Below are 13882 nucleotides of genomic sequence, written 5' to 3'. Positions count from 1 at the left end.
TTTGGTCAATGGAATGGAAAAGGGAGCAAGAATAAGTGGGTCATGTCTTTGTTGGGAGACTGACTGGGTGTTGTGTGCATTGGTACTGTAGCCTCAGATGTTCAATGCACGTCAGTAATTTGAATGCGAAGGTCAAATTTGTTGATAACACAGCCAGTGAGTAGAGTGGACTGAGAAGGCAGAGGGTTATACGGAGATTCAGGGAATTGAGTAGGACCTGGTAAATGGAATATAGTGTGAGGAAAATGTGAGGTTATCTACTTCGGCTGGAAAAAAAATAAAGGGAGAGTTATTCAGTTCTGGAATTCTTTCTTTGGCTTGGCTTCGCGGACGAAGATTTATGGAGGGGGTAAAAAGTCCACGTCAGCTGCAGACTCGTTTGTGGCTGACAAGTCCGATGCGGGACAGGCAGACACGATTGCAGCGGTTGCAGGGGAAAATTGGTTGGTTGGGGATGGGTGTTGGGTTTTTCCACCTTTGCCTTTTGTCAGTGAGGTAGGCTCTGCGGTCTTCTTCAAAGGAGGTTGCTGCCCGCCAAACTGTGAGGCGCCAAGATGCACGGTTTGAGGCGATATCAGCCCACTGGCGGTGGAATAATCAACGCTTTGGCTTCATGCCAGTACATTTGAAAGTGTATAAATTCCTTTCTGTGATAAATTGATGTACAGGAGCTAATTGCTTTGTAATAATTATACAGCAAAAAAAAACCTGTCCCTTTGGCTCAACAGCCATGCTGACCAAGTTGTCTACCTGCCCTAACTGCATTTGCTGGTGCTTGGCCCATATCCCTCAAAACCTTTCCCAGCCATGTATCTCTATAAATGTCTTTTAAATGTAATTTTACCCAACTCTCATTGCCTCTATTATTACACGTATTCACCATCCATTGTGTGGAAAGCCTGGCCCCTCATGTCCTTTTTAAATCTTTCCCTTAACGCCTGAAATATTTGGTCTCCACTTCACCTTGTCTCTGCCCTTCACTATTTTGACCTTGCCACTATCAGGTCATCCCTCAGCCACATTCTCCAGGGAAGGTTCCTGACTATCCCATCTTGTAATTTAAACCCCCCCCCCCCCACCAGTTCTTGTATCCTTCTGAATATTTTCTACACCCTTTCCAAGGTCCAGTCAATTACTATGCAAGTCTTACCTTGGTCCAACACCTCACACTTGTGCAAGTTAAATTCCATCTGCCATTCCTTAGCCCCTTTTCCCAGTTGATCTTGTTTGTAATCTTGAGTAATCCACCAAATTGTAATTCAAACTTGCTAACCATGTTAATTGCATTGTCATCCAGATTGTTAAAATAGATGACAAACCATGAACCCAGAAGTGATCCCTGCCTTCAAATTGAAAAACAACCTTCCACTACCATTCTCTGACTCTTGCCTCTAATTGGCTAGCTCACTCTGGGATCTCATGGTATTCAACTTTCCAGATAAGTCGACCACGTGGCATCATGTGGACAACAACACTCTTCTCCTCTTGTCAATCATCTTGGTTGCCTATTCAAGGTAAACAATAAAAGCACTTTATAAACAAGCAATAAGCGGATTTTCCACACAAAGCCATGCTGACTATTCCTAATTGGTCCCTGCAGGTAGATCCTTTTCCTGAGATTCCTCTCCAGTTCTTTTCCAACATTGACTTTGTGCTAACTGCCAGGTTTGTCCTTGCAGCTTTGGATAAATGAGTAGCATTAGCCATCTCCAATGTTCTGATGCCTTGCCCGTGGCTAACAACGACACTGATATCTCTACTTGGGCCCCGGAATTTATTCCCCTCTTCCCACAATGTTCTAGAATATACTTGTTCAGGTCCTGGCACACTGGTTCTCAACTTTTCACTCTTTACACTTTCATACCACCTTAAGTAATCCCTTATGAACCACAGAGCTCCAATGGCATAGGGGTATTTAAGGTGGCATGTGAGTGGAAAGAAAAAGGTTGAGAACTAGCAGGGATTCATCTACCTTGATGTGAGAGAGAGAGAGAAAGATGCTGCCGCTTAGCATTCTTGTACCTGAATCATTAAGTTAATGGGCAAAACTATTTTCCATTTTGATTCCCAAATACCTAATCCCATTCTTTGGTCATCTAAATTGCATATTTCTTTGACAATTTGCATAATCCCCATCAATTAATGGCATAATCTCACTTTTATCCCAACTAATTATATACCCAGAAACCCTCCTATAATCTTCCAATTGTAAATGCAACCTTTGCAGCCTTTCCGGTTCTGTCAGATATATTAATACATCGTCTGCAAACAGACAAGTCTTATCTTCATCTTGGCCAACTCTGAATCCCTTGATGTCTGGATCCCATCAAATAATTTCTGCCAAAGGTTCTATAGCCAATACAAAAAAAGCCAGAAAAAATGGACATGCTGGTCTACTAGATCTGGTCAGTAAGGATGTTGGAGATACTTGGCCATTCATTACAACTCTGGGCTTAGGTTCATTATATAGGGCTTGAATCCAGTTTATAAAGTTTTGACCTCTGTGTCTCCTTCTATCCAGCTTCCCACGTCTTTCACTCTTTATTTCAGAGTGCTATTCTCCCCCCCCCCCCCCTCCCCATTACTTCACAACTTTTTTCTCTTGGGCTTCACACCCATATCCATCTATGATCTCCTCCCTACCATTTTATTCTGGCGCCTGCCTGCTTTCATAGCTTGAAGAAGCACTCAATCCGAAACGTTGATTACATATATTTGCTACATAACGAGTGTAAAGCCTTCCGAAAGGTAGTGGACACAGCTCAGGACATCACAGGCAAAACCTCTGCCACCATCAGACATTGCTCTATTTGTTTAGAGGCTCGGTGAAATCGCACATCTGTTTGTATACAACTCTGGAAGGGTATACCTACAGTGACTGGAGTTGGGGCAAAAGTTCATTAAACCATTCCTGGAATGGCAGGTTGTTGTATGAGGTGAGATTAAAGAGATTTGGCCTTGAGTTGGCAGGTTTGGGGTTTCCTCTGGATGGGGTCTAGGTCAGAATGCCAAATAATAGTTGAGAATTTTTTTGACTCTCATGAGTTCTCTACACGAGGCTTGTAAAGGCTTAGTTGTTGAGTATATTTGGGGTGCATATTTTTAGAGATAAAGGAACACTGGACTAAATGACTAAGATTGGTGCTGAGTTGAAATATCAGCCATGATTTGTTGAATTACTTCTTGTGCTTTAATTGTGGTGGTATTAAATGGCACTAGAATTCTTTGGCTTGGCTTCGCGGACGAAGATTTATGGAGGGGGTAAAAGTCCACGTCATCTGCAGGCTCGTTTGTGGCTGACAAGTCCAATGCGGGACAGGCAGACACGGTTGCAGCAGCTGCAGGGGAAAACTGGTTGGTTGGGGTTGGGTGTTGGGTTTTTCCTCCTTTGCCTTTTGTCAGTGAGGTGGGCTCTGCGGTCTTCTTCAAAGGAGGTTGCTGCCCGCCAAACTGTGAGGCGCCAAGATGCACGGTTTGAGGCGAGATCAGCCCACTGGCGGTGGTCAATGTGGCAGGCACCAAGAGATTTCTTTAGGCAGTCCTTGTACCTTTTCTTTGGTGCACCTCTGTCACGGTGGCCAGTGGAGAGCTCGCCCTATAACACGATCTTGGGAAGGCGACGGTCCTCCATTCTGGAGATGTGACCCACCCAGCGCAGCTGGATCTTCAGCAGCGTGGACTCGATGCTGTCGGCCTCTGCCATCTCGAGTACTTCGATGTTAGGGATGAAGTCGCTCCAATGAATGTTGAGGATGGAGTGGAGACAACGCTGGTGGAAGCGTTCTAGGACCGTAGGTGATGCCGGTAATGATTCGGAGCCGAACAGGAGTGTGGGTATGACAACGGCTCTGTATACGCTTATCTTTGTGAGGTTTTTCAGTTGGTTGTTTTTCCAGACTCTTTTGTGTAGTCTTCCAAAGGCGCTATTTGCCTTGGCGAGTCTGTTGTCTATCTCGTTGTCGATCCTTGCATCCGATGAAATGGTGCAGCCGAGATAGGTAAACTGGTTGACCGTTTTGAGTTTTGTGTGCCCGATGGAGATGTGGGGGTGCTGCACCTCTAACTAACCTTGTCATCCCAAGCAGTGAGCAAATCAATGTATGGCTCTGAAAACTGATATGGAAAAGACGAGCATGTTTTAGCTGCTTTTTTGTTTTTCTTTGAACGTATCCTCCCTCCCCCACTCCAAGCTTTCTGAATTGTGCTATCTCAAAGCACAAGTTGGTACAGTTCATGTTTATGAAAAAGTTTTTGAAGAGGTGTACACAAAGCAATTTTGTATTTTGAAACACGCTGGCATTGAACAAGGTTGCTGTCTAAACAAAACCTATGCTGGTCATAAGTGAGTAATCTCAAATTTTGGCAAATAAAAGGAAAAAAGAAAGGGAAAATACAGAAATAACTGAATTTGTTTGGAAATGATCATTGGAAACACCATAAATCTTTTGATGTGCTTTTGAGCTCATGTCCAATGACAATGTATAACATTTCTGGGCATAAAAAAATGAACAGGAAGAATGATGAAGTTGGTGATAATTATTCAGATTTTAATTTGGCAATTACTAGACTAAAATGTATTTTAAATTATAATCTTAAACTTGGGTCTGAAATTGATTTGTATGTTATTTTTTTAAACATTGACCATCTAATTTGCGCACTAGGTGGTGCACTTAAGCTGAATGGTCTTCTGAGTTGTTATAATTTGAGACAGGTTGTTTTCACCAAGGTATTGTGCAAGATTGTACTATTTTAGTGGCGTTGTGACTCGACCCCCTCAACTTTTGAACATTTGGAAATGGCCAAAATGTTTTGGTATTCTCAAATCTACTTTTGAAATAATTCCATAGCATTCTTGATCCTGCTTGCTCAATAATCTTCTTGATTTAAGTTTTCTTGTGAAAGATTTATTCAAGGCTTTAACACATCACCTCATCATGCCATGAATAAATCTAGATGGGCAATTACCATCTTCAAATAAAATTGCTCAAACCTCTTTAGTCGATGGCAACGTCCTTGGTGCTTCCAATTGACCAGCAGATTAACGGAATCAGCCACTTGACCAGTTTAGTTATTACCTCCTTATCATTACTGGAAGCCTTGATGCTTTAAAGGATAAAGCTTTTTGTCTCTGAACACTTGTCTCTGCTTTACTATAATACACTACAAACTCCTGGATACATTGCCACAACTTTGATTTATTGCAACTAATCCTTGCAGTCTTGTACCAGTGTTGAAGAGTTTCAGTGTTACCTGAGTACAATCACCTGCAAGTTCCTTTCTGAATTCAGTAACACTGTTACTTTGAACAATTTATCCAGTGGTCAGATGTTGAAATTCTCAGTATAACATCCTAAGAATCACCTGGACAATTTGTTTGGACATTAAGAGCAACCTAATGGAATTGCTTGCATCACAAAATACACCTAATGTAATTTGTAGCTTAAACAGTCTCCGTACTTAGAATCGTTCTGGTTGAATGATGACATTCTGCATGGATGATCATGCTCTTAATACAGCCTGTTCCAAATTGGGATTTGAGCTCTTGGAGATTTGCCATTTCTCCAATTCACCAACTCAAGCAGATTTAGAAATTTACTGAAATCTTGAATTATGCTGTTTCCCTTCAAAAATAGTTCTATAGTTTCATGGGTCACATTGTGCAAGAGTTTGATCATATTTTCCTCCCTCTTTCACCCCTCATACTGGATGGGAAGGAAGATGTATGATCTAGTATGTAAATGAATTCTCCAATGTGTAAATTGTGAAGGAATAATGGCTTGAATGTCTTCAGATAGTTACATATTCTTTCATTTTACTTGATAAACCAGTATTCATTCCTGAAATAAACTATGTTCTTAAATGGTCTATTCAACCTTGTGTACATATCAATCGGTCAAAGCATAAACGACAATCGTCTCGCAGTGGTGTGATAGATATGCATGTCTAGGATTTTTCCTCTTTCATTTGAGCATTAAAAAGAATATGCTCAGGCTTGTTTATCTTGAACAGCACAATATTTGCTCCTTTTGTATCCTCTATTTTAATCCACGTATAGGTAGCAATTGCATTGAAATAACATACTTGGCCTATTTCTTGGATGCCAAATTCCATTTGCTATAACTAGCCACCCTCTCTGGGAGAAAAATCCTCTGGAAGAATTTTGTTAACTTCTGAGCTTCATTTTTCTATGTCACACTTTATTTCTCCTTGTCCTGTTATCTAAAATTTAAAAAAAAACAAAAGTTGAAAATGTCCATCAGGTCAGTCAGCATCTATGGGAGAGCAAGCTGATGTTTCAGGTTGGTGAGTCTTTGGACTTCTCAAAGGGTTGCAGATACAGTCTTGCCAGTCGATGATTTCTACACTTTCTTGTATTTCAGAAATGGCAGTACTATGCTTTTCAATGATTGCTCCCTCTCTTGTGTAGGGACACGGGGCTTTGTTTGAATTTGATATTGGATTTTGAACTCTTATAAAGTGATATTATTTGTTGAAATGCATCAAGTGAAGCTTGTCTGGATGTTGGCTCACCTTTTAGGCATTTGGACTATTGTGTGCAGTTCTGGTCACCCAGCCACAAGAGAGATATCAGAGAGAAATATGGTAGGCTGCAGATGCTGTAATTGTAGTTAAAACACCAAAATTCTGGAGGAACTCAGGTGGTCTATTCAGCATCTATAGGAGACACAGATATATTGGTGACATTTCAGGCCTGAGGCCTTCAAGGAAAAATCAGAAGGCAGTCTCAGAATTTAAGCAATGGAGTAGGAATTCAGAACAACAAAATGTGTTAATTAGATACGATAAGTGACTAGGTAGAATTTTTCATATCTGTGCGAAAGGAGACCAGGAATGGAGAGACGACAGGGGTGAGAGGTTGTTTAACGGAAGCCAGAGAAGTCTATATTAATGGCATCTGGTTGGAGGGTGCCTAGAGCTGGTATTCCTCCAATTTATGGGTGGTCTCAGTCTGGCAGTACATGAGACCATGGACAGACATGTTGGCAAAGGAATGGGAATGGAGAATTGGGCAGCAGACAGAGCTGAGGACTCAACAAAGCAATCTCCCAGACTGTGTCCAGCCTCTCTGATGTAGAGGAGACTACAGTGTGAGCTCCAGGTGCAGTAGATGACCAGATCTGCAAGTGAAATGCTGTCTCACTTGGAAGGACTCTTTGGTGCTGAGGGAGGAGGTGTGGGAACAAGTGGAGCCTCTCCTACAGTTCCAAGGGCAGGTCTCAAGGGGATGATTGGTGGGAAGGGAGGAGTGAACAAGGGAGTCATGGTGGGAGCAGTCCCTGCAGAAAGCAAAGAGGGGAATATGTGTCTAATGGGATCATGTAGTAGGTGGCGGAAATGACAGAGGAGGATGTGTTGGATGCGGATTGAGGATATCATTGTGCTGGGAAAATTCATAATGTTGTTCCCAGGATTAGCAGCTTTGCATTATAAGGAAAGGCTGGAACACTTCTCCCTAGAGTGTAGGAGCCAGAAGGGGGACATTGTAAAGGTTTATAAAATTATGTGGGACAATGGTAGAAGTGTCTGAAACCAGAGTGCATAGATTTAAAGTGAGGGGGGAATTTCTAAAGCATTGAGGGAGTAAGTTTTTCCACACAAGCTGCCAGATAAAGTGGTAAAGATGGGTAAAATTGCAGCATTTAACATGTATTTAGATGGGTATATGCCTCAGACTCAAAAGATGAAATAGGCCATTAAGTCCATTGAGCCTGCCCTGAACCGATCCATTTTCCCACTCTGCTCTACTCCCAGCCTTCGTTTCTGAACCTTTCATGCGCTGGCTAATCAAAAACCCATGAATCTCTGCCTTGAATGCACCTAATGACCTGTCCTCCACAAGTGCACATAGCAACAAATTCCACAGAGTTACCACCTTTTGGCTAAAGGAATTTCTCCGCATCACCATTCTAAGTGGAAAACCTTCAATTCTGAAGTTGTGCCCTCTTGTCCAAGACTCTCCCACCAGGGGAAACGACCTCTGTCCATGCTTTTCAACATTCAAAATGTTTCCATGAGATCCTCTCTCATTCTCCCAAATTCTAATGTGTACATATGATAACCCTTTTATTTCTGTGAACCCTCAACAATGAGCAGCTAAAATTGCTCAGAATACTGCGAGAGGTTTTACCAGTACCTCATGAAGCCTCAACATCACATCCCTGTTCTTGTGTTCTATTCCTCTAGAAATGAATGCCAACATTGCATTTGCTTTCTTCACCACTGACTCAACCTGCAAGTTTACCTTCAGGCTATCCTGTATGATGGCTCCTAGGTCTGTTTGCATCTGAATATTTTTAATTTTCTACCCATTTAGAATATAGACTCCCTGTGGCAGTGCACGTAATTGCAGTGGCGAACCGGCCCCGCTTGTCACACACGGTCGGTGGGGCAGCTGCGGCAAAGATGGTGTCGTAGGCCCTTCCCTTCCGGTGCAGACTGGAAGTGCGTGTACACGCTTATATCAGTGTGATGCAAGTTCCGGGATGTGAGGGGTGGGCTCAGGACAGTCTTACAGGCTGCAGCGTGAACTTCAAAGAAAGTCAGTTGTGCTAAATGAGCTTACAGCCTACTGTCTCCGTTCTTTCACTGTGTAACACACCACACTGGTGACACTGATGAGTCTCCATGTTCTGGCGACTCGGCACAATGGACCCCACAGTTGTAGCTGCTGCTGCGTTTTAGCTGCCAACTTTCTGGACAAACAGGCCTCGCACTTGGTTTGGCCAAGTGGAGGCCAAGTTCCAGTTCAAACAGATAACCTCGGATTTGACAAAGGAAGTTGCTTCACGGGTCGATGACCTCATCCAGGTGCTGCCAGATGAAGGTAAATACATGGCTCTAAAGAACCTCCTCATTAGCACTTACAGCCTAGGTGGCTGAGGGGGCAGGGCACTGTCTGCCCTCATGGACGAGATGCTTACCCTGGCAGAGGGACACAAGCCCTGCCTCGTGTTCGAGCAGGGGTTCCTCGAGCAAATGTCCAAAGACATTAGGCTCCTATTAGCCGAGGCGGATTTCAGAGACCCACATAGGGTCGCGGGATGGGCAGACATCCTCTACCACCCAAGGTCAGTCCGACACATGAGCAAAAAACCCCTGCCCACAAATTGAAAGGTCCAAGCCAAACTGGTGTTCCTACCATCAGCGGTGGGGTGCACGAGCACGCAGGTGCCACCAGCCATGCTCGTTTTGGAGAAACTCCTGTGACTGTGTTTGTCTGCAGGGGCGGACACAGGCCACCCTTCCAGCGTCCCTATGAGGGACCCTACACGGTGCTCCAGAGAATGCATCTACTTTTACTCTTGACATCGGGGGCAGAGAGGAACTTTTCAAACTAGACCCCGCCTCAAACCAGCACAGTTGGACTTGTCCAAGCTGGTAAAGGTCCTGCAGCCAACATGTAGAGGTCAGCAACCAAAACAGCATATCTCACCCACGACGCTCCGTGAGACAACCGGCGCCAGTTTTTGGTGGGCTGAGGGTTTGTATGGTGGCGCACATAATTGCAGTGGAGAGTCGGCCCCGTTTGTCACGCGCAATCAGCAGGGCATCGCGGGACCTTCTTTTCTGGTGAGACCGGAAGGGTGCTTACGTCAACATGATGCAAGTTCTGGGATGTGAGGGGCAGGCTCTGGATGGCCTTAAAGGCTGCAGCATGAACTTCAAAGTAAATCAGTTGCGCTAAACAGACAGCTCTGAGCCTGCTGTCTCAGTTCTTCTATTGCGTGCTCACACAACATACCACACTCCCATTTTTTCTTACCTAAGTACCTGACTGTTCATTTTCCAACATTGGGCAGAGGAGAGGCAAATGAAATACATTCTCCCAATCTAAGTCCTTCTGCAGTGTTCCTGATTCATCAACACCGAGGGGTGACATCTGCAATTTTCCAGTCCTTCGGAATGTGAATCTGTTGCTTCCTGAAAGATCATCACCAATGCCTCTACAATCTCTACTGCTACTTCTTTCAGAAACCGAGGGTGCAATTCATTTGGTCTGCGAGACTTGCCCACCCTGAGACTATTCAGCTTTCTGATCACCATCTCTCATGTCATAGTAATCACTTACCTTCCCTGATACTCTTGGACATCTGGTACACTGCTAATGCCGTCTACAGTGAAGACTGATCCAGACACTCATTTAGTTCCTCTGCCATCTCCTTGTAGCGTGTCACAAGAACAATATGAACTGAATGCAGGTGGCTAGTAGGGTAGACAACTTGACAAGCATAGACAGGTTGGGACGAAAGGCCCAGCTATAAAACTCTATTCTGTTCTGGCTGTTTGGTTTAAGTAACATCAAGTGCTTTATGAGGCATTTTAAAAGTATAGAGTAATTGTCATTTGAAATAAGAATGTGGTATCAGTTTCGTGCTGAGGAGAAAAATCAATTAGTTTCATTTTACCCAGGGAAAATGGTCTTTATTGCTTTCTGCTTGACTATCAGATTTAAGGTGTGTTACACTCTTAAGAAACGAGTTTAATGCCAAACCATTTTTTTTGTTGTTGAAAATTTGTATTTGTGAAGGATGGTTGACCAAACTAGGACTTTTTCCATTAGAGCAATGAAGGATGAGAAATGACGTAGTAGAAGTAAACAAGATGATAGGGGCCTAGTTAGGGTTGACAGCCAGCACCTCTCTCCTGGAGTGACAATAGTGTATACCAGAGAGATTTAATGCCAGGGGTAGTGGTGGAGGCTGGCACAATAGCGATATTTGAAGGTCTCTGCAGGTACATTGATATAAGAAAAATAGGCGAGGTTAGAGATTTTTGAGGAGTAGGTTTACATAGGTTGGCACAACGTCATGAGCTGAGGGGCCCGTATTATGCTGTAATGTCAATTGGATTGATGCTTTGGCAAATCATGCTCTCGATATCCAAGTTATCTGAGTTGTTTCAAGCTGGTTAATTTTTTTAAAGTTTTCATTTCCAAATAGTGAGTTGGATCATATTAACCTCGAGTATTTTTAACCTCCACTAGAGTCCAGCTGAGGTTTTCAAACTGCCCCCCTAAACTCACAGTCCACTTTTAAGTAATCCCTATGCCATAAGTGCTCTGTGGTTAGTCAGGGATTGCTTCAGGCGGTATGTGAGTGGGAAGGGAAAGTTCAGAATCACTGCTCTAGACCCAATTGTTACTGAAATATTTTGCTTGAGAAAAGTTGTCATTAGCCCATTTCCTTTGGAGTTATGAAACCGTGCACATAACGAGTCAATTAGGAACAATTAAAACAGTGGGTTCAATCTTTTTCTTTCCACCTACATACCACCTTAAGCAATCCCTCACTAATCACAGAGCACCTATGGCATAGGGATTGCCTAAGGTGGAAAGTGAGTTTTTTTGTGGGGGGGGGTGGTAGTTTGAAAACCACTGGTCTAGCTGAACTAGATGAAGTAGGCAGGAAGGACCTTTTGTTCATGATGTTTTGCACTCTCTTCCTCTGCTATTTGATCCAGACGATGAATAATTTTCCAATGTTCAATGCGAGTTTGTCACGTATACAAGTACAAGGTACAAATACATTTAAATTCTATCCTGCTGTAGTGAAGCAGGTATGTAAGCTGCACCAACTATAATTGCAAAAAAATTCAAGTTACCAGAAGTGCAAGACAAATAGATAATAAAAATTAACAAAGGATGGATGAGAAAATATTCAGTTGCAGTTTGCGCACTGCCTTAATTTATGGTACTGTTCCTCGGAGACACCATCCCAAGAACTGAATGCAAAATTAGGCTGACTCATATTGGAATGATACCTGTCTGCTTTGAGGATACAAAATATTTTGTGATGTTTTCTCAGGCAACGCACAAGTCAAAATAATGCAAATTCTGGGAATCCCAAATCCAAACTGAAAATGTTAGAGGTGTTGAAGTGAAGGAAGGGAACCTGAATTAAAACTTCCAGTCATTTTCTCCCATTGATCAATGTTTCCACAAAACCATTCATTTCTCATCCATGCAAAATGCTGCTTCAAACAAAGGTGAATCCAATAGGGGGAAAAAACATACAAGTCTAAGGATAAGGGTTAAGCCATGTCAGACTCAGTTATATTCAAAGGGACTTGAATATGGCTCCATTGGCTAAAGGGAACAATAGGTGTAGCAGGAATAGGGTACTGAAGTCAGATCTGCTGTGATCGTACAGAATGGTGAAGCAGATGGAAAGGTCTTCTCCTATTTTCTATGAATCTATATGCCCACCAAAGAGAGTACTCTTTCCTTTCTGCTGCTTCTTCCCTGCTCCCCCCCACCTCCTTCTGCCCCATACCTTTGGCACATTTTTTCTCAATTGTTGCACTGTATAATACAAGACTGTGATTGTTGTAACAGCCATTACATATTTTGGTTGTTCAAGGAATGGAAACTTGGGGGGTGGGGAGGAATTTTCTTTCAATAAAAATCACAGAAATGCTGGGACAACTCAATGGGTCTTGCAGCATCTATAGGAGGTAAAGATGTATACCCCGAAGTTTCGTGCCTGAGCCCTTCTCCAAATGATTGCCAACTCTTGTCAACTTCTGCAGTCTGAAATGTTTTGCTATGTGGCAATAAAATGCAGACCTTTTATCCAAATGTAATTCAGGCATAAAATTGTGTAGTTAATATTTGATAGATACCGTAGATTTTCACCTTTGTGTAAATTGCCTTTTATAGTCATTGGCTTGGGGTAAAAAGATTCAATATATTGTCATAGTAATAAAACAGTGTCCTATTACATGAAATTCCTTTTGCCTGCTGCAAGGCAGACAGATTTGCCACCAGCAGGAATTGCTGAAGTGCCCGCTTAAATTTCTTACAAAAATAAAATTACTTTGACACTTCATTACATCAGTGAATGATAACATAATATTCTGATATCAAATTTTATTCTGTGCACTGTCCTGGCACCATGTTGTAAAGGAATAATTCATTTTTGAAATCAATATGTTTGAGCAAACTCAAATATAGAAGTTACTGAATTTGTTTATAGTTAAGATCACTAATATGATGTCTGTTTTCAGGAAGTTGCAAGGTTTTTTGACACCAAGCACAAAGATCACTATAAAGTCTATAACCTTTGCAGTGAGTATGTTTTATTACAAGAAGAATGTCTGGAAAATCGAATTGAATGCTGTGGTGGGAAATAAACAATTTTGTCTCTTGTTTAAATTAAAATGTCTAGGATTTTGAAGCCCATAAACAATACAGAGGAAAACTGACATAATTTTTGATGTACTGATATAAAAAGATATGTAATGTTTGGAGAAAGCAACTTAATGGTGTGAAACAAATGTATTTTTCATAAATGTCACGTACAAGTGACTAATTACCACTCTGATCAACTCTTATCTGAAACTGTCCATTTATCAAGAGATTTGGTTAGGTCCTGTTGAGAGTTGATTTTGATTAGAAGTAAAAATCAAGCTGTGGCTTTGGGACATATCAAATTTACAATGTATTACTCTGGAAATTCAAGTTATTGTGATCAGAAAGAGGTCAGTGGAGATGCTTGGGCAATCTATTTGGCCTTCATTATTAATACATCATTGCCCTCTATTGTTGCCTGCAAGTTTTCTTGTATGGGGCACATTTGAGCTCTGAATGATTGATATTCTTTCATTATCACCCAGTGAATCTGGCAGAACCGGACTGCCCAGTTAATATAGCGGTTAGTGTGAGCAGTTTCTTTGGTTGTTCATCGTGGTGGGTGCTGGTTCTGATACTCCAGTATCTCTTCCTCTCCAGGAACAGCTGAAAGATACAGGGTGGAAGGGGTCCTCAATGATTTTGCATGCCCTCTTCAGACAACAATCTTTTTTCCCTCTTTTTACCCCCCAATCTAAGTTGTCTTTGCTGTCTGTAAGGAGTTGGCATGCT

The 13882-nt window shown here is 42.3% G+C and overlaps 2 protein-coding genes across 6 annotated transcripts in view; one reads left to right on the top strand and one right to left on the bottom strand.

Moving 5' to 3' along the window:
* LOC138739509 (mitochondrial ornithine transporter 1-like) overlaps positions 1-13882 on the bottom strand; it is a 97519-nt gene that overhangs the window by 18599 nt on the left and 65038 nt on the right. The gene's annotated exons all lie outside the window — the stretch shown is intronic.
* Positions 1-13882, top strand: part of tpte (transmembrane phosphatase with tensin homology) — a 76625-nt gene that overhangs the window by 32634 nt on the left and 30109 nt on the right. For all 4 annotated transcript variants that reach the window (XM_069891732.1, XM_069891733.1, XM_069891734.1 and 1 more), the window contains one exon: positions 13027-13087. In XM_069891732.1, coding sequence (XP_069747833.1) covers positions 13027-13087 — 61 coding nt within the window. The remainder of the gene's footprint in view (positions 1-13026; positions 13088-13882) is intronic.

This window comes from Narcine bancroftii, chromosome 7 (genome assembly GCF_036971445.1).
Source record: "Narcine bancroftii isolate sNarBan1 chromosome 7, sNarBan1.hap1, whole genome shotgun sequence".
Lineage (NCBI taxonomy): Eukaryota > Metazoa > Chordata > Chondrichthyes > Torpediniformes > Narcinidae > Narcine > Narcine bancroftii.
This window is presented reverse-complemented; position numbering and strand designations above follow the sequence as displayed.